At 39.4% G+C, this 18,929-nt stretch overlaps 1 protein-coding gene and 2 long non-coding RNA genes across 6 annotated transcripts in view; 1 reads left to right on the top strand and 2 right to left on the bottom strand.

Annotated features, from left to right (window-relative positions):
* Window positions 1-6,553, top strand: part of LOC103364122 (uncharacterized) — a 9,660-nt gene extending 3,107 nt beyond the window's left edge. Inside the window, exons 2-3 of the long non-coding RNA XR_520529.1 lie at window positions 3,114-3,272; window positions 5,561-6,553. This is a non-coding gene — a long non-coding RNA (uncharacterized LOC103364122). The remainder of the gene's footprint in view (window positions 1-3,113; window positions 3,273-5,560) is intronic.
* Window positions 1-18,923, bottom strand: part of LOC103364123 (myosin-7) — a 41,653-nt gene extending 22,730 nt beyond the window's left edge. The window contains exons 1-36 of one of the 4 annotated variants that reach the window (XM_008291142.1): window positions 18,816-18,923; window positions 18,542-18,698; window positions 18,406-18,433; window positions 17,715-17,823; window positions 17,515-17,607; window positions 17,369-17,432; window positions 17,181-17,279; window positions 16,976-17,079; window positions 16,447-16,585; window positions 15,413-15,531; window positions 15,126-15,275; window positions 14,874-15,044; window positions 14,475-14,784; window positions 14,229-14,308; window positions 13,688-13,893; window positions 13,477-13,600; window positions 12,932-13,068; window positions 12,594-12,849; window positions 12,202-12,444; window positions 11,946-12,122; window positions 11,694-11,839; window positions 11,486-11,576; window positions 11,015-11,404; window positions 10,772-10,898; window positions 10,454-10,572; window positions 10,170-10,366; window positions 9,756-9,939; window positions 9,321-9,486; window positions 9,107-9,231; window positions 8,714-9,022; window positions 8,426-8,629; window positions 8,002-8,298; window positions 7,505-7,609; window positions 7,180-7,275; window positions 6,746-6,880; window positions 5,533-5,651 (exon numbers count right to left, since the gene is read on the bottom strand). In XM_008291142.1, coding sequence (XP_008289364.1) covers window positions 5,631-5,651; window positions 6,746-6,880; window positions 7,180-7,275; window positions 7,505-7,609; window positions 8,002-8,298; window positions 8,426-8,629; window positions 8,714-9,022; window positions 9,107-9,231; window positions 9,321-9,486; window positions 9,756-9,939; window positions 10,170-10,366; window positions 10,454-10,572; window positions 10,772-10,898; window positions 11,015-11,404; window positions 11,486-11,576; window positions 11,694-11,839; window positions 11,946-12,122; window positions 12,202-12,444; window positions 12,594-12,849; window positions 12,932-13,068; window positions 13,477-13,600; window positions 13,688-13,893; window positions 14,229-14,308; window positions 14,475-14,784; window positions 14,874-15,044; window positions 15,126-15,275; window positions 15,413-15,531; window positions 16,447-16,585; window positions 16,976-17,079; window positions 17,181-17,279; window positions 17,369-17,432; window positions 17,515-17,607; window positions 17,715-17,823; window positions 18,406-18,433; window positions 18,542-18,698; window positions 18,816-18,893 — 5,556 coding nt within the window. In that variant the 5' untranslated portion in view covers window positions 18,894-18,923 and the 3' untranslated portion in view covers window positions 5,533-5,630. Of the gene's footprint in view, window positions 1-5,532; window positions 5,652-6,745; window positions 6,881-7,179; window positions 7,276-7,504; window positions 7,610-8,001; window positions 8,299-8,425; window positions 8,630-8,713; window positions 9,023-9,106; window positions 9,232-9,320; window positions 9,487-9,755; window positions 9,940-10,169; window positions 10,367-10,453; window positions 10,573-10,771; window positions 10,899-11,014; window positions 11,405-11,485; window positions 11,577-11,693; window positions 11,840-11,945; window positions 12,123-12,201; window positions 12,445-12,593; window positions 12,850-12,931; window positions 13,069-13,476; window positions 13,601-13,687; window positions 13,894-14,228; window positions 14,309-14,474; window positions 14,785-14,873; window positions 15,045-15,125; window positions 15,276-15,412; window positions 15,532-16,446; window positions 16,586-16,975; window positions 17,080-17,180; window positions 17,280-17,368; window positions 17,433-17,514; window positions 17,608-17,714; window positions 17,824-18,405; window positions 18,434-18,541; window positions 18,699-18,815 lie in introns of those variants that run through there. The other 3 variants (XM_008291141.1, XM_008291144.1, XM_008291143.1) reach the window with 3 other exon arrangements.
* LOC103364121 (uncharacterized) lies at window positions 936-1,307 on the bottom strand. Its single transcript, XR_520528.1, has 2 exons — window positions 1,171-1,307; window positions 936-987 (listed from the first exon to the last, which is right to left on the bottom strand). It is a non-coding gene; the product is annotated as an uncharacterized LOC103364121 (long non-coding RNA).
* Window positions 18,924-18,929: the final 6 nt, after the last annotated feature.

Genomic DNA, 18,929 nt, shown 5'->3' with positions numbered 1-18,929 from the left:
TGAGGTTAAACAGCACAGCGGGCTCATGGAGGAAGGTGAACATCGCCATGTCTTCAATTTTATCAAACTTTGGCGGGTTCTGAGGGTGCACATCAACCTCCTTCACTGTGACACTCTAGAAACGAAGAAAATACATTTTTCAGCAACACTGATCAAAACTGAATCAAACATCTCTAGATACCTGCATGTGAGCACTCTCACACAGAACCTTAAATTTGTTTACCTTTCCAAATTCAGTGTCTGCAGTGACTTTGTCACCATCACGACTAGTGATGGTTGCTTTGACGTACTCCACCTCAGGGTCGGGAACAAAACACTCCTTCTTCATGTCAAATGGACGAGTCTGGGCCTCCAGACGCTCCTTATCTGACTTTCTCAGATAAGTAGCAGCAAGCCCAAACTCTCTCATGGCAGCGTCCCCCATTTTTCAACCTGGTAAAATGTTGAATCTTCAATGAATTAGTATATCATGAACATGAAGAGGAATCATACATTGAAAAGTACCGGAGAATGTGTAGTGAAGGACTGATATTACATGCATTATTTTTGCCTTACAGGTACAAAAATGACAAGGTAGATAGTAATGAAGATATGCTTTTATTAAGGCGGGGTTGAGAATTTATAGTGTGACATCAAAGTCTAGTTGAAAAGAATAACATGTCCCTCAATGCATGATTTGTCCACATATTGTTAATTATTTGGCTTAATATTATAGATCACAAACTTGCCTTAAGGAGCTTCACAGTCTTTTCACTTACAACACCCTCGTCCCTCAATTTGAAGAAGGAACCCTCTCTCAAAATAACTTTAATAGGAAATGCCCTTTACATCTCACTCATGTATGAAAAATTAAATTATATCAGCTGTCCATAAATACGAGTTTTAAATCCCAACTGAAGTTCTGAACTGTTCTGTTAGAAGCAAAAATTACTTTTACCTCGGGTTGGCTGGAAACCAAAAGAATGACCAGGGTCAGTCAGGGTCTTGCTGTTCAAACCAGATGACAAAACAAAATGTTATTCCATTACTGCTTCTGCCAGCATTTGTTGTCTCCGGCCAAGAACAAAAGCAAATGTGACGTATATCACGAAAACATTACACACATCTGATTTAAATACTAAATTGCGGCAAATTTCTATCCCATACCATTGATATAAATGTTTTGCTTACCTTGAACTCTCAACCTTAAATCAAGTGAAGGGATGAGCACTGGTGCTGACAGCAGCCCTCACTCCATTAATAAAGGATGTTTATCCACCAAATATGGGATGAATTTTTGGAGAAAGGTTCCACATTAAAAAAGCGTTCTCCTAATTGGGCAGGATGTACTGCTGCTATTTGTTGCTTTCACCTTGTGACAAACAAGGGGAGGACAATACACGGTTCAAAGAAAGGGGAGGGCAAGAGGTGGGGATCAGGGACAGGCTTGATATCAAGTGACACTTATTTTATTCATATAAATCACAACAGGTCAGTGTGTACAATTTTTTACAAGCTGCTGACGGGATTCAGTTAGATTTGTTGAGTGCGATTTAATAGTTTTCATATTTAGATTAGTTTGGTTTCTATTTCATTTGTATATTGTAGTTTTATTGTTATTATAGATATTAAACTTTTTTAACCTCTGATTAAGACTTGAAACTGGGCTTGTTGTGGCCATGTAGCAGCTGAAAATAGAGACACCCACAACAGGCAAGTTAGAAAAAGTTTTCAAAACATGACTGGGTATCAAATAATCCCTTTATATGTCTGGAGAAAAGAACATAACTGAGGCTCTACCATCTTTCCTTGATTCTTCCTTTCTCCTATTAGCACTGAGGATTCGGTCTCTCTGCGCTAAATCCCAAAGAGAACGATGGCAGGCAAGCAAGAATAATGGCCTAATTAGTCTAATTTGTTCTTCAAACATTGTGCTTTGAGAACAGCTCTAGATTTGTTGGTCATGTTAAGATTATTAATTAAAAAGATAAAGATAAGCAAAGGTCAGTCATGGGACGAGGGCGGTGAAAAGCATTTCTGGAGTCACTGCTGAGACAATAAAGTGTTGCAGCTGTTGTTGAGGGAGAGCTAAGGTCAGGGACTTTAAATTATCACTCACCACTGTTCAGTCTGGCAAGGTCTACACCCTTTGTCTCAGTGTCGTCATGGCATTGTTCCCTTTCCTTTGGCCTTGAGGATAAAGATAACCCTGTGAAATTCTTGTCTGGATTTTTTCTCCCTGATTGTGAAGGGCAGGCGATATAGCTGCAGTCTCTGATGTCATGATAGATGAGGAGTAACAGGTGCACGGCACTGAAAATACTGTATATATTGAAACATACATTTATTCTGGATCACCAGCAAGATTCATAGTTTTTATTCCATTCTTAAATACAATTATTTGATGCTGTAGCACCAGGATTTCAGTCCAAGCAGTGTAGAAAAGTTCACTTCATTCTGACCTACCGTAACCTTTTCTGAAGGACAACACGTTTAAGTGAACGCTGCTGTGAGGAGGAAGAATAAAAAACAAAATGGATTTTGTTGTTTGACCCTAGCCAGCTTTCCAACATCACCCCTCCGCAACTGAAGGCATGTATGCAAATTTGGTTTACCCCGGTAAATGACAACGACCTTTACTTTAATCAGCTTTTTTTATTTTGCGCTGTGGTACTGAACAATGTTCCAGTGAACCTTGAAAGAGCTGATCAGAATTTGCTTTTGCATTGTTGGACTCATTTTCATTCTCAGCTGTCTCAGTCTCCGGGGAAATCTTTATCCGTTTTGTGGCCCTTCCTGGCTCTCATCCTAATCTCGCTGTATAGCTCCTCTTAAGGTAAAACCAATTGTTCTTTGATGGAAAGAACAAATGGTGTCACCTTAATATGCTATTGGTGTTGCTGTCTGCTAAATAATCCTGAAGCATTTCTAAACATCAGAAGCCTTCATGTTAAGCAGTTGACACACAGAAGCCTGCAGCACAAAGCTGGCAGCATTAAAAGGCTGTCAAGCCTTTAAAGTGTCGGCAGGAAGACAAACAAAACTGCGACTTAGATAGTTTTGTTAGTGTTAAAATGTGGATGACAAAGAATAACACTATATAATTAATTTATTATCGTATAATCTCTCTGCAGATATCAAGAAGCTTTGAAGGACGGTGCTTTGTGAGATCAAGGTCAGTTTCTTCGGTGCCAGACAGGTGTCAAGCTGGTATCCTGCCTTCCCCTCACTTCTTCTAACAGCTAGTGCAAGAAGGTGTGATTCAGTCCTTTGACCTGCTGCAGATGCACACGGTACGGTAAGCCTGTCTTAGATTCAGCTAGAAACTGAATTTCTTGTCCTTAAATAGAATGTTTTAATGTCAGCCTTTCATCTGTTTGTATTGTCTTGTCTCATTTTGATCAAATCCTTTCTGTTTTATTACATTAAACACCTTGTTATACCTACATGTTAACCTATGCAATATTGCTGACTGTTATGTTGTTTTACAAAATTGTGCACAGTACAGGTAGGCAATGTGTTTTAATCCATTATCGTATTATTGAAATGTTTTTAGTACGTGTCACAGTCTGAGAAACGTAGGCAAAATGACATGTACTGTGTTCCACTGTTATACTTTACATGAGACTGAACCTCCTTTCATTTTTTTGTAGCTAATATTGTTTTTGTCAATTACAACTTGCTTCTAAACCACTGATTTGAACTGAAATTTGTAGACCAAAACACGAAAAGATTAAAGCACTGAAATTTGACTGAACAATGTCTGTTTGATATTTAAACTCCTGTTTGTTTATCAATACACGACTGGACATATGTTTTGTTTCATATAATCTATCGGAGGTAAAAAGCCAGTTTTTCATTCAGCTATAGGTTTTTCAGGTATGTTACCGTCAATTGTGTTCCCATGTTTAAGTATAGAGATTGTAAAACTGTTCTCATTGAATGTGAAGTGTTTGCTACTTTAGGTCTCCACTGAGTCACACTACATTTGTAAATATAGAAATACTACTTCATATCACTGACAGGGATATGATTTTTTTTTTGCGTATAAATAGAGTCCTTTTATTTTGGAATGCTTCCCTCTTCCCTCCCTCTTTCGATCACACTTCATATTTCTTTTTTAAGTTGTGTTATTTCTAGTGTTTATTAAGTGGAGTGACAAGCCTTAAAAAAGACTTCTGGTATGACGATGACAAAGGCTGCATCATGCTGCACTTGATATCCAGATTTTTAATAAATACCTATTCTCATTTTCTCAAGAATATTAATACCAGAAAAGGTGGAATGAGGTCGAATTTTAGACAGCAGTGTCTAAAAATTGTGACACAGGGCACAATAAGACTTCCAAAAAGCACTTTTGCCATGAAAAAGATACTTTATCACAGAAAATTTCAAGTTTTCAAGCTGAGTTCAAATATTGTGGGGTTTTAAAGACAATTTCAGTTTCCTTGCATCTGATATTTAACTGCTGTAGAATTGCAAAGAACCCCTGTTCCCTCCTTGAGTTCATTATTTACAATGTAAACAAGCCTCGTTTTATTTATAGTCTAAACAGCATTTAGACTATATAATGAGCTACTTTCTACTAAAACCATTTTTTTGAGACTAGTTGCTCTTTACCACTTTTTTGAGCTATCTATTTTTGATAGAAATTTTTGATTCAAGTAGGAATCAAGTAGGAACTATTAGTAAATGATAAGAGTAATTATTATAGCGTTGGCACAGTACAAAAGTACTTTTCTTTTTAAAATTTCTGCACCATGTAGTGTGTGTCTGGGGCTGAAAATAACTCGAGAAAGTGACAACGGTGGGAAATACTACAATCCCAAGAACACGCTGTGAAACTGTTAAGCTTTAATATTGAAATCTCATCTATTTTATTTTTTTGCTCTTTATTTTGTTCTTTATTCTATGTTGCACTGAAGGAGCTGCTCTTAATCTCATTGTACATGTGTATAGTGACAATAAAGGCATTCTATTCTATTCTATTTGTGAGCGTTTCACAAAACATTGCTGCAGCAATGATTGAAAATCAGAGTGCAGTTACCACTTGTCAGCACAAGGTGGCAGGAGTGGCTCAGCTAGCGTCAGTCACTTTTTTCTATCTCTGACCCTCTGCTGAAAGTATAGGCTGCATGTTAATGTGGTAAGGTTTTGACCCAATGCAAATATGTGTGAGTTTTTTGTGCTTTTGTTTGTTTTGTGCTTTATTTTTCACATATTTCACAGATTGACCTCTACTATAAAATGTTCCTCCAGCATTTCCAACGACCTCCTCCGGTGGAATAAAATTATAATTTTTACCTTGTCAGAATGTCCATATGGTGTTTTTTATACACTGGAAGATGCATTATGAGTTATATATACAGTCAATGGTATGGCTGAACATTTCCAACTTGAATTTACAATGTACTGGTAACAGTCTCAAACAAAAAGCCTCAGATAGTCAATGTTTCATAAAGAAGAGTTTTTAGGGGTTTAATTACTGACTGGAGAGGCCCTTTAAAGTGAACATTCTACCTACTTGAAATAAATGAGGACTCTACACATTAATTTGATTGCACTTTGCTTTATTCTACAGAGTTACTTTGGAGACAAAGGGGACTACAGCACAGGAGATCCCAAAGGTCTTAGGTGGCCGTCTGTGAGTTTCACTCCTCATCTAGCCCTTTCTGTGATGAAGAATAACAAGAGAGTAGACAATGAGAGACGGATTAGTGACAACGGACCAACAAGACTCAACAAGTGTAACACAAAAGGGTACACTAGAACTAAATAATGTTATGAAATGTGCTGCAAATTACTCATAATGTTGTTTTTTTTTACAGGTTCTTTTGCTGTGGCATGTTGGCTTCGACACAGTTATGTCAAAATGAAAGTTAATGTTGAATTAGTGGAATTGGACAAATCTAAACAATGTAGGACTAAATGTGAAAAGCTGTTTTATAAATCACATAAAAGGCACTGAAAACTGGTCCCAAGTCTGAATTGTGGGGACAACATTTTCTTTAGGACATTTATCTTTTAAAATAGAAGATTTTAAAAAATGTGTAAGTACACCAACACAGGCTCCGTATTAGCATGCCCCCCTTAATGCATGAAAGTTAATACAGTTGGACCAGTCAACATGCAAGAACATATATTAACACAAATTAATCAATCAATCAAGCCTTTACTTGGCATCTCTATATTTAACTATGTATATAATTTAGGTAAAATGAACTTAATTGTTTAACGCTGTCTTAACTCCCAAACTATCACTCAGATGTAGTTATTTTGGTAAACAAGATGAATCAATGGACAACCAGCTAACTGTGAGCTGTCCCTGGTTTAAATCTTTTTCCGCACATTGCTCCCCTCAAATCTTAACTGTCAATTCACTAATAACTTCATAAAATGTCATAAAAAAATACCTAAACACTAAAAATATTAACATTTTGCAGTTATAGCCATTATTTAAATCGTAAGAGACCTGTCATGTGACAAAAACTGCATGACCACTAACCTGCTAAATTGCACTAATACAACTTACGCAGTTCATAAAAGCGCAAAATAAACTATATCTTCACAAAGACTCGTCTGATTTATTTACTCATAAATAAAATTATGAACTGTTCTCTAATTACAGACATGTAATACAAGTAAAACTGCTTGAGATGGTTTGTACAGAAATGAAAATAACAGTGATGAGTGAAAACTAGTTTGCAATATTGTGAAGACAGGAGGACGTTATGTGAAGTGTTCGACATGTAAAGGAGCTTCTTACCTTCGACCCCACATCACGGCTCTTGGCTCGCATCTTGTTGACCTGGGACTCAGCGATGTCGGCTCTCTCTTCAGCCTCGTCCAGCTCATGCTGCAGTTTACGGAACTTGCTCAGATGAGTGTTGGCCTGCTCTTCCTGCAGGACATAGCAAGAACACAGACCACAATATTATGTTGCTGCAAGATGCAATGAACTTGGGGGAACTGTATTAAGATCACATGATTTTTTGATATAGGAGTCAACACAGTGTAGCCATAGCCAATCTGTTTGTGTGTCATACAATATATACTGCAAACTGCAACCATGAACCAAATCAACCTAAAACTGCTTTTAAGTCTCAGTTGATATTCTAAGTAAATTTAGAAAAACAGTAAAGAGCACATAGAGCATGAACACCCACTAAAAATGAGAAACAACTTTTCCAGCCCACTTACAGCTTCCTCTGCAGATCTCTTGTAGGCTTTGACTTTTAGCTGCAGTTTGTCCACCAGATCCTGCAGACGTGCAATATTCTTGCGATCCTCCTCAGTCTGTATAAATTAAAGGAATAGGGAGCATTCTGTTCAATTAGTAGATCAATATTGCCAACAACAACAACAAAAAAAAATTGTGCAATAAACAGAATGTTGAGAATCTTGTTGATTGATGCAGAGATAAATTTTTGAGAAAGGAAAGAGGACACCTATGAGTAGGATACGTTGAAAATACATGTTTCTGTGTGTGTAGGTTATGGTTTAAAAAACAACAACAAAAACACACCTGGTATGTGAGCTCCTTGATGCGTCTCTCATATTTACGAACTCCCTTCACAGCTTCGCTGCTCTTCTTCTGCTCTGACTCCACTTCATTCTCAAGCTCCCTCACCTGAAACGTCAGACATTTTCTGTGAATTCACAGGTCCACAAGGATCTAACTCCAAAGATGCATTATTCAATTAACGTAAACATTTATTGAAATAACAATATTGAATATAAATGCCACAGATAGTAGACCGGTAGCATGAATGACTAGCTGTGGAAAAAAGTCTTAGATTAAAAGGCTGAAATACAATGAAGGGCCAGTAGTTTGTGAACATTATCTGTGTCAGCTGTACAAGTAGGAAGTAGTTGGTCATAACAAATTTATAACTGATATTATGTCAGGGCTGCAGGTCCGCCACTTTGTTTTGGACTTCTGCTACTCGTGGCCAAAATAAGATTCACAAGGTTTTATATATCTACATGATGCCTGGTACCAAACACAGGAAATAAACTCACCCTGGCCTCCAGCTTCTGCACCTGCTTCTTTCCTCCCTTCATGGCGATCTGTTCAGCTTCATCCAGACGGTGCTGCAGGTCTTTGATGGTTTGCTCCATGTTCTTCTTCATACGCTCCAGGTGAGCGCTGGTATCCTGCTCTTTCTTCAGCTCCTCTGCCATCATGGCTGCATCAGTAATGGCCTTCTTGGCCTTCTCTTCAGCATTTCTGCACTCCTGCACTGCCTCCTCCACTTCAGTTTGAAGCTGGGAAGCGTCAATCTCGAGTTTCTTCTTCTGATTTATCAGCCCAGTGTTCTGCAAATTTTTGAGATGTGTGATTGTGTGTCACCGCACTTGAGAAATAGTAATGCTTTTGAGATCTTTATATTCAAGAACATAAGTTTACCATCTGTGGCAGTTGTAGTAAATGATTTGGTCTCACCTGTGAGTGCAGTAGCTGCACCCTCTCACTGACATCCAGCAGCTCTTGTTCAGCAAGTTTGCGACCTCTCTCAGTTTGCTCCAGAGCAGCTCTGAGTTCCTCCAGTTCAGCCTGAAGCAGGTTGTTGCGTCTCTCAACAATGGCAATGTTCTCTTTGAGATCATCATTGGCCCGGACAGACTCATCCAGCTGAATTTGGCAATCCTAATGGGAAGACATTAACCACGTTAAAGTTTGGAATCAGTTTAAAACTGAAACATTACAAAAGTGACTCTTTTTCTAGCTTACTTTCAGATGTGCATGAATAGATTTGAGTTGTTTCTGGGCCTCCGCCGCCTGTCTGTTGGCCTGGCTCAGCTGGATCTCCATCTCATTGAGGTCTCCTTCCATCTTCTTCTTCAAGCGCAGAGCCTCATTCCTGCTGCGACATTCAGCTTCAAGAGAGCTCTGCAGGGTGTCAACGGTTCTCTGCAGGTTCCTCTTGCTCTGCTCCATCTCCTCATCTTTCTCAGCCAGTTTGCGCTCAATGTCAGCTTTAATTTGATTGAACTCAAGCTGGGCTCTGAGAATCTTACCCTCTTCGTGCTCCAGGGAGGCCTGGCGAACAGGAGGGTACAGAATTATACATAATCGCGGACAATTTTACTTTAAAATCTGTTATTCATCAACAAGGATCTGTACCTCAGCTTCTTCAAGAGCAGACTGGATCTCACTCTTCTCCTGTTCCAGTTGTTTTCGCAGTTTCTCCAGTTCATGAATATTCTTTCCACCCTCACCAAGTTGCTCAGTAAGGTCAGAAATCTCCTCTGTGAGACATTTTGCAAGGCGATTAAGATTGATTCACAAAAGCACTTCTGTGGAAACCTGTGCAGAAACCCTAGTAGTTAGATCTTACCCTGTAAGTTCTTGTTCTCTCGCTTCAAGGTCTCCAGATGATCCAGAGACTCTTCATAGGAGTTCTTCAGTTTGAACAGCTCAGTGCTCAGAGCCCTGGCCTCTTTCTGGGAGCTCTCCAGCTCACATTGAGATTCCTCATACTTCTGCTTCCACTCAGACAGAACCTGCAGTGGAAGGAAAGGCCAACAATTAGTGTATATGTGCCAGATGGCTGGAGAAAGGACTACTGTCTTGGAGAGTTTTAACAATTTCTCCTAATACTGAAAGCTGTGGTCAAATGTAGTACACAAAGTTCACACTAACTCTAAACATTGTTTTCCCCATACATGTTAGATATACTTATTTGGACTAAAGGATGAAAGGTTCAGATGATACACTGCCAATTGATGTTTGTTGGACTTATGTTGATCACAAAGACTTCATTGCAGTTCACCTTGTCAAAGTTTCTTTGCTTCTTGTCCAGAGCAGCAGCAGCAGCATTTGACCTCTCTACATCCACCATGAGATCTTCAATCTCATTCTGCAGTCGGTGTTTGGTCTTCTCCAGAGAGGAGCATTTAGCATTCACTGCCTCAACAGCCTCCTCAGCCTCCTGCAGACGCTGAGCCAGCTTTTTCCTTAAGAAATCATCAAACCATTTAATAATCGTGCAGTTGCTGGATTATTGAACTGTAATGAATTCAACCATTACGACTGGTTGCTCAGTCATCTAACAGACAAACTTTTTGTTCGTCTTACATTTTAGTAGGAACATAACACAAACAAAAAGCTGATCTGCTAGACGAAGTGAAATGTCTGTTTAGGAATTACATAATAGAGCATAAATGAAAACCTCAGACTGTCTTACTTTGCCTCTTCCAGTTCCTCAGTCCTCTGGATGGCATCAGTTTCATACTTAGTTCTCCACTGAGCCACTTCAGAGTTGGCTTTGGACATGCAACGCTGCAGTTCAGCCTTGGCCTCCTGCTCCTCCTCATACTGCTCCCTGAGCAGGTCACAGTCATGACGAGAAGACTGCACTGCATGAGCCAGAGCACTCTTTGCCTATTTAAATAAAATTTTATGAATGAGATACAGAAATTTACAAAAAATTCCTGCTGCTGATAGAAGACACTAAAGCATAATATTCACCTTGGTCTCCTCTTCAAGTTGTCTCTTTAGATCTTCAATCTGCTGAGTGTAGGACATTTTTCCTCTTGTCAATTGAGACACTAGAGAATCCTTGTCCTCCAGTTGCCTTGACAGCTCACCTAGTGATTTCATATATGCAGAATGTTAGTGTCTAGATCCAACAAACTTTCAAATTTCAATCCAACATTTTTTCACTTCTGTGAGAAAGTTTTTTTCAGGTTTTGACATGTTTGTCATGTTTTACATGTTTTTAGCATTTTTACACATTGAAATCAAGAACAGCAACTGTAATCATTCGTATTAAAACAAAGAATCTACCATTTTCCGTTTGAAGTTTTGCTTTCTGCATGTTGAAGTCATTGATGCAGCGTTGAGCCTCCTCAAACTTGGTCTTGTATTCATTCATTTGATCTTCCACAGTCCTGCATGTTTTCTCTAGATTAGTCTGAAATGTAATAAATCACATCAGAATTCAAATATTGAATGCATCTGTCATATCCCAAGTACATTTCTGTTAAACACCAACAATAGCAAGAAATTCAGAAAATCTGCTTGACCAACCTTTGTCTTCACAATATGTTCCATATTGGAGACAATATCGTCCAGTTCCAGTTTGAGCTCACTCTTCTCCTTCTCCAGCTTCTGCTTGACTCTCTGCAGGTTGTCAATCTGCTCTCCCAGGTCAGCAACACTGTCGGCCTGTTTCTTCCTGAGTGTGGCAGCGGTGGCTTCGTGCAGCAGAGTGGCCTCTTCAAGGTCTCTGCGGAGTTTCTGGAACTCAGCCTCCCTCTTCTTGTTCATCTCTATCTGGGCAGCTGTTGCTCCTCCAGCCTCCTCCAGCCTCTCACTGATCTCCTCCAGCTCTCTGGCCAAGTCTGCTCTCTGCTTCTCCACCTTGGCTCGAGCAGCTCGCTCTGCTTCCAGCTCTTCCTCCAGCTCCTCAATGCGGGCCTGTTAAAGCAGAATTATTACTATTGCTGTCATTACTTACAAGTAAGTGTTCTGAAGAAGACGGTGTGACAAATTTATTACCTGAAGCTCCTTCAGTTTCTTTTGAAGCTGAATGGCGATGGCCTGCTCATCTTCTATTTTATTATTGAGCTGACTGACTTCAAAGTCTTTCCTGTGGTGAAATAGTAAAGGTTAGAGCACCTGAATCTGTCCCTTGTATGTTTCCACAGAGCTTTTTGTACTGTACCGTATTGTATAAAATATACTGTTTATAGTATAATGTGCTTACTTTTTCAGATGCTCTTCAAGTTGCTGTTTGTCATTCTCCAGGTCCATTAAACTCTCCTGAGTCAGTTTCAGGTCTCCCTCCAGCTTTCTCTTTGCTCTTTCAAGATCCATCCTAATCTTCTTCTCCTGCTCCAGAGAACCTTCAAGCTGGACATTATAATGGAGAATCAAACATACGGACAACATACAAAGGGCAGTGATAGAACTCTAAATGTTTAACTAAAGTGGAGATTAGACTTTTGTGTATTCTTACATCATCCACTTGCTGCTCCAGCTTAGACTTGGCCTTGGTCAGAGTGTTGACTTTGTCCTCTTCACTCTGCAGGTCATCCAGTGTTTGCTGATGAGCCTCCTGTAAGGCTTTCTTCTCCTTGGTCAACTTAGCAATAATTTCATCCAAAGCTGCCATCTCTTCAACCAAGTTCTTCACCTGTGTAAAAGTCGTAAGTGTCAAAAACTGGTTGTTCGTATCCTTGTGATGAATAGAAATATCCAAGCATTTGTCATACCTTGTTTTCAGTGGCATGCTTCTCTTTCTCTACTTTTGCCAGAGTTAACTCTAAGTCATCAATGTCCTTCTTTAACTCAGAGCACTCATCTTCCAGCTTCCTCTTCTTAGCCGTCAGTTCAGCATTCATCTCCTCCTCATCCTCGAGCCTCTCAGAGAGCTCTTTGGCTTTTGCCTCCATTTGAATCTTGTGTTTAATCAGCCCCTCACATCTTTCTTCAGCATCTGCAAGATTGTCTTGCTCCTAAATGGTCATTATGTTGACAATATTAACATATAAGTTACAGTATCTATGATTGATGTGTATGTATATTATTTTTTACATGAAATACAGTCTGTGGTTAAAGTACTATTTTAACATTTAAGTACAAGGAAAGTTTTCATCAGACTTACAGCCTGGACTTGGAGCTGCAGGTCATTCTTCTCTTGGAGAAGAGAGACCATTTTCTCCTCTAGTTCTTTTCTACGAGCTTCAGATTTTGCATAAGCTTCTTTCAGCTTCAGGAATTCTTCCTTCATGTTGGCCATCTCCTTTTCTGCCTCAGCAGATCTCAGCAGAGGTTTGATCTTGAAGTACAGCTTCATCCAGGGCCAATTCTTGACGCCCATGAATGCACGGATGTTCCACTGGATCACAAGAAGAGCATCCCTGTCAACAGTAAAGAGTTATTATACCAAACTCATTGCGATTGATCAATAGTTAGTTGTTTTAAGTGGCTGATTCTTCTGACCTCCTCTCAACAATCTTCTGGAACTCCACTCGTGCCAGCAGACCTCTGGATCTGGCCTGAATTCCAGTGATGATGAGTGACAAACGATCATCCCTCATCTCTTCCAGTTGGCCAAGAAGACCAGCCTTAAAGAACACCTTTTAGAAGCATGAGACAAGATGGGAACATCCACCAGATGTTAAACATATGGACCTTAGGACACTGTATCTTTAAAATAAGTCTGTGTGACTTTAGAAAGACAAATGTGTTCTTTATCCTACAAATGCAAAGTTGAATTCCTCAGAATTTCCTTTACCTTCACCCCTTTTTTTTAAACCAGTCAAAATACAGTGACAGAAAATTTTACTAAGCCAGTGAGTGTTAAGGGTTAAAAACAAATATAAGACAGTGTATTGCACTCACTGAGGAACAGTGTAATACACCAAGAAATTTAGTTGTTCAGCAAAAGTTTTTAAATATTTAACCGTTTCCTGTAATGCTGTATATAATGTGTATTGCACAGAAAATGCAAGCGATCTGCTTCTGACTTTGCCTTTGATTGTTACCTTAGTGTGTCCAAACTTGTATTGGCTGTGATCAATATCCAGAGACCCGAGAAGTTTTTCAGCTCCCTTCCTGCTGTCAATGAACTGGCCATCAGGGATGGCAGCAGGATTCAGGATGCGATATCTAAAACAGCACAAAGTACAAATATCTGGGAGTGTAAATTCATGACATGTTTGGAATCATACAGTACATGACCTCACTGATACAAACCTCTGTTTGAAATCTCCGTACAGGATCCTGTTGGGGAAGCCCTTTCTACAGATCCTGATGCCTTCCAGCACACCGTTACAGCGCAGTTGGTGCATCACCAGAGGGTTCTCCATGGCCCCAGGAGTCTTGGTCTCGTTGGGGATGAGGCAGCGCACAAAGTGAGGGTGAGTAGACCTCAAGTTGGTCATCAGCTTGTTCAGGTTCTCCTGCAAGTTTTACACATAAAATATGTTTAAATTTTTGCCATTGTGTTTGGCACAAAATCTAAAAAATGTGCAGTAGATTTACATAGATGCTCAAGTTATTTAACTAAATAGCTTATAAGAACTCATAGTGTCATAGTCTTCAGTAAGGTACACGGTGATTATGGTTCATTTTAAGCCTGAAATACTTAATGTCCTTGCAAGCAGATACTGTTTATATCAGTGCTGTTTTCCAGTAGCCTTCTACATTTGTGCATAAATATGCCTTTTGTAGCTTCAACCCATAACATTTGTGGAAAAAAAAAAGAAAAAGAGATGAAAACACATGAAAATCTTACCCTGTGCAGAGCTGATACAGTTTGGAAGGATGAACCTTTCTTCTTGGTACCACCTTTTGCCTTTCCACCAGAATCCTGAGCTAAATACGAATTATTTATATTAAGTTTTGCCAACACAACACAGTGACAGAGACCTTCAACTACTAGACATAAATGAATACATCCTTTTATTGTCTTTTATGAAGAAAAAAATAGATATGGATATTGCCAGTTAATGTTAAAGCAGTTCTCTAGCTGTATTCTTACCTGACTCAGCTCCAGCATAATTTGCGAAGAGGAAAGACAAAATCTTGAGGTTAGACTTCTGGAAGAGACCAACAACAGTCTCATTCAGAGGATCCTTGTTTTTCACCAGCCAGTTGTTGATATTATAATCAACAGTTCCAGCGTAGTGAACCAGGGCAAAATGGGCCTCTGGTTTGCCTTTGACAACTCTGGGCTTCTGGAAGTTGTTGGATTTCCCCAGGTGGTTGTCATAGAGCTTGGCTTTGAAGGTGGAGTCACTGGCTTTGGGGAACATGCATTCCTCTTCAAGGATGGACATGATACCCATGGGCTGAGGAGGAAAATATGAGTGGTTTAAAAAAAAAAAAAGATCCTGTTTTATTTGTTTGTGTTTGAACATGTAAAAGTTGAATCTTTTACCTTTTCAATCAGGTCAATACAGGCCTGCAGATCCATACCAAAGTCTATGAAAGTCCATTCAATGCCCTCTTTCTTGTACTCTTCCTGCTCCAGCACGAACATGTGATGGTTGAAAAACTGTTGCAGTTTCTCATTGGTGAAGTTGATGCACAGCTGCTCAAAGGTGTTGAACTGTAACGAAATGGACACCAGTGTGACCGCGATTTATCATTTCTGCTTAAACCTAAGAGATTATATTCTTTTGAAACTCACATCAAAGATCTCAAATCCTGCGATGTCCAACACACCAATGAAGTACTGGCGGGGCTGTTTGGTGTCTAGAGAATGGTTAATTCTCACCACCATCCACAGGAACATCTTCTCATACACTGCCTTCGACAGTGCACCGATAGCATAGTACACCTAAAATGAATTTCAAACATTAAGTTACAGTAAATAGCCATTCTGTGTGCCCAGTGTTGTCTCCATCTATGGTAAAAATATTGTTAAATATACAAGATGTACAGATGGGAAATTTAGCTGTAAAGTTTTGTTCCTACCTGCTGAACATTTTGTCCCTTGGTGACCCACTCATTTCCTACTTTGACTCTTGGGTGACAGAGACCTTTGATGAGGTCAGCAGAGTTCAGGCCCATCAGGTAGGCTACTTTGTCAGCATCTAAAAAAACACCACAAATGAATATGAAATTGCTCAATAAGCTAGAGCGTAATCACAAATCCATATTGGAGGCTGTCTATTACACTTCTTTTACCATATAGTACACTGTCTTGATGCATCTGTACAAACCCAGATGTTAGATCCATGCTAGTCCACATGTTAAATTACAGTGACTCTTTAATGTGTTAAATAACGTCTTTCAGGTGTCACTGAATGTGTTTCAGGATTTTGTAGAAACATTAGTCGGCCCCCAAGTCCTGTTAGCTGCCGACTGCTGGCTGTGTAGCAGATTCTTTGACTTCAATAAATGCCTGCAGCATCGCACAGCAACAGAAACGATAAGTGTTTATGCAAATGGCATAACAGCGATAACTTCATGAACACAGGGTTTGATGGCATAAAATGTTCTCCGTTCTTCACCAAATCCACCTGTTCCACACTGATTTTAAGTTTATATGGTGGAATTATTTGTTTTAAGGTTTATGTGGATGAATCCTGAGCACCATCAGAGCTAGCAGGACATTTTTGGTAAGACACATCTGTCATTACAGACCAAATGACATTTCTGTGTTTGAATCGTGTTATGGGACTGGAGTCATGGAACTGAAGTATTGAGAAGCTCAATTAAACCTAAACCTCTTGCAGGTTTTGTCCATGTATAAAGTTTTACATTTATTTGTCCCGGTGAAGAACAATCTCTGGAATTGCAGCATCAATCTCAAACAAGTTAATTTACAGCTTAATTGATGATTATATTGATTTTCTATCCAGAATATGATGCCCTCAAATACCTAAAGTTCCCCTTCCTAACTCTGTCATCCCTCCACCAAGACCCCACCTGGTCTCAATCACTGTATGCAGGAAGGTTTTGTGTTCTGTTTGTCGAGTTTCAGAGCTACAGAGAGACTCTCTTACCTTCAGTGCCATCAGCCTCAGCTTGCTCTTCACGCTGCTTTTGCTTAAACTTCATGTTACCGTAGTGCATGATGGCACCAGTCAGCTTGTAAATGCCGTTCTTCTCTTCTTGAGTGAAGCCCAACACATCAAAGGCGTCCTGAATGGGAAGAGAGGGGCGTTCTGTTTCATATGTCATAGATTTTTTCATAGTATCAGGGTTTAAAGTGTGGAGTGCCAGGAGAAATCCAGGGGATAAGTCAGTGTGTGCTCTCTGAGCCACCAGAATCCCACATGACTGACATCAGATATTAGACATTTAATCCAGTCTATTCAGAAATTTTTTGACTCAGTGATACTGGGTTACAAATGCCAAAGATGCTCAGTGTCATAATCCCATACCAGCAGCAAGATGCAAAATAACAGGATTTCACTGGACTTACTTTTATCTCTATAAACCCTTTAAAGCTTTGACCTCGAAGAACAAAATCTCTAAATTAGGCTGATGCGACACGTTTGTTTTCAGAATCATTGTTAATTTCCCACTCACATCAGTGGCCATCAGCTCTTCAGCATCATTAATTGAGGCTACAGTTGTCTCTCCTTGGGAGATGAACGCATAGTCATAGGGGTTGTTGGTGATGAGCAGCATCTCTGAAAAGCAGAGCAGAAATGTTTCATTTTGCATTCATGTGATACAGAAACATTACAACTACTAGTTGTCACCAGTTCAAAGATCACATGTTTTCACGTACCAAGCAGCTCAGGTTTCTTCTGAGACAGGATCTGATAGAAGATGTGATAATCTCTCTCGGCCTTAAGCTGAAAGGTGACACGGGACTTTTCCAGCAGATCTGTAAAGACATTTGCATTATGAAGGGGGAAGCTGATTACTGTGAACATAGGAACAAGCTGAATGACATTAGAGAGGAGAAGTGCTTACATGTTTCAATATCAGCTGAGGCCAGCTTTCCACTGGCTGCAAAGTGAATTCTGATGAATTTGCCCTAAATGAATGACAAAAAGAATGTAAAGAAAAAAAAAAAAGAGTAGGCACAAAGGATTGTTTCATTACAGACAGAAACTTACAAATCTGGAAGAGTTGTCATTCCTGATGGTTTTGGCATTCCCAAAGGCCTCCAGAGCAGGGTTAGCCTGGATGATTTGATCTTCCAGAGTACCCTAAAATAATACAGTGAAACATTTGTTTGAATAGATAAAACACATGAAAGTAAAATGATGCAACAGGCAGTTAAAAGTTGTATTTCCTGTAAATTCAGCGTAATCACCTTTTTCTCAGAGCCTGCTTCCTTTTTCCCTCCTCCTCCAGCTGCAATGCTGGCAAAGTACTGGATGACTCTCTTGGTGTTGACAGTTTTCCCGGCACCAGATTCTCCACTGAGGACATAAATTCAATTGTTTTGATAAAGTGACTAATGTGAAGCATACATGACATGTTTAGTCAGGTTTTTGATACACCAGTAAATTATTGATCATTTACAGGTGTGGTCAAGAGATATTTAGACACCTTTTTAGCTGAATAAATGTAATTTTATTTGGCATGCTGCTGCATTGAGCATTATCATCTTTTTTTTTTTTTACATTGATTGCACTTCATTCCCTTTTGCAGGAAATAAGACAGTGACAGTTCGTTGCAGCAGTGACAGCAGGAATGACTTACTTGTCACTATGTCATATCACATTGAAACTGAAGTAAATACATCCTTCAAATTATTTAGTTTTGGGCTATTAAATCAACAATTTCACGTTAAAATCTAATGTTTCTACTCAAATCCTCTGTTCCAGTCCATACTCAGCTGTGTAATGGCAATATACCACTAAAGATAATACCATAAAACTGGGATTAACTACAGCACATCAATGAAAATTGGAAGGATAAGGGATGCCACTCAGTAAAGTTCTTACAGCATGATATAATTCTCAAGTGCAGTATAACAAAGTCATAAAAATATAACTTACGTGATGAGAATTGACTGATTTTCTCTGTCTGAAAAAGAGCAAAAAAGAAAAGGTGACTTCAGGATTCGAATGCTCCTTACGGTATTTCAGCATCACTTTTGCTGTGGACTTGTTGTAATATCTAAGTCTAAATTACCAGTTAGCATGTACTGGTAGGCATTGTCAGAGATGGAGAAGATGTGAGGAGGAGCTTCAGTCCTTTTCTTTCCTCTGTAGGCAACAACCACCTCTTGATTGTAGACTGGCAGCCACTTGTAGGGGTTGACAGTCACACAGAACAGCCCTGAGTAGGTCTGCAGGGAATGAGAAAGGGAAAGCAAACTGTAAAATTGTGTTAGGCTTCAGTATATGGATGTAGTATGAAGTTGTACGTTTATTCGCCTCGATGTTTGTTAATGTTTTCAGCTCACATAGATCATCCATGCTGCGTAACGCTCTTTGAGGTTAAACAGCACAGCGGGCTCATGGAGGAAGGTGAACATCGCCATGTCTTCAATTTTATCAAACTTTGGCGGGTTCTGAGG

Source organism: Stegastes partitus, unplaced genomic scaffold (genome assembly GCF_000690725.1).
Source record: "Stegastes partitus isolate 25-593 unplaced genomic scaffold, Stegastes_partitus-1.0.2 Scaffold720, whole genome shotgun sequence".
Lineage (NCBI taxonomy): Eukaryota > Metazoa > Chordata > Actinopteri > Pomacentridae > Stegastes > Stegastes partitus.
Note: the sequence above shows the minus strand (reverse complement) of the source record. Positions and strands in the feature narration are given on the sequence as shown.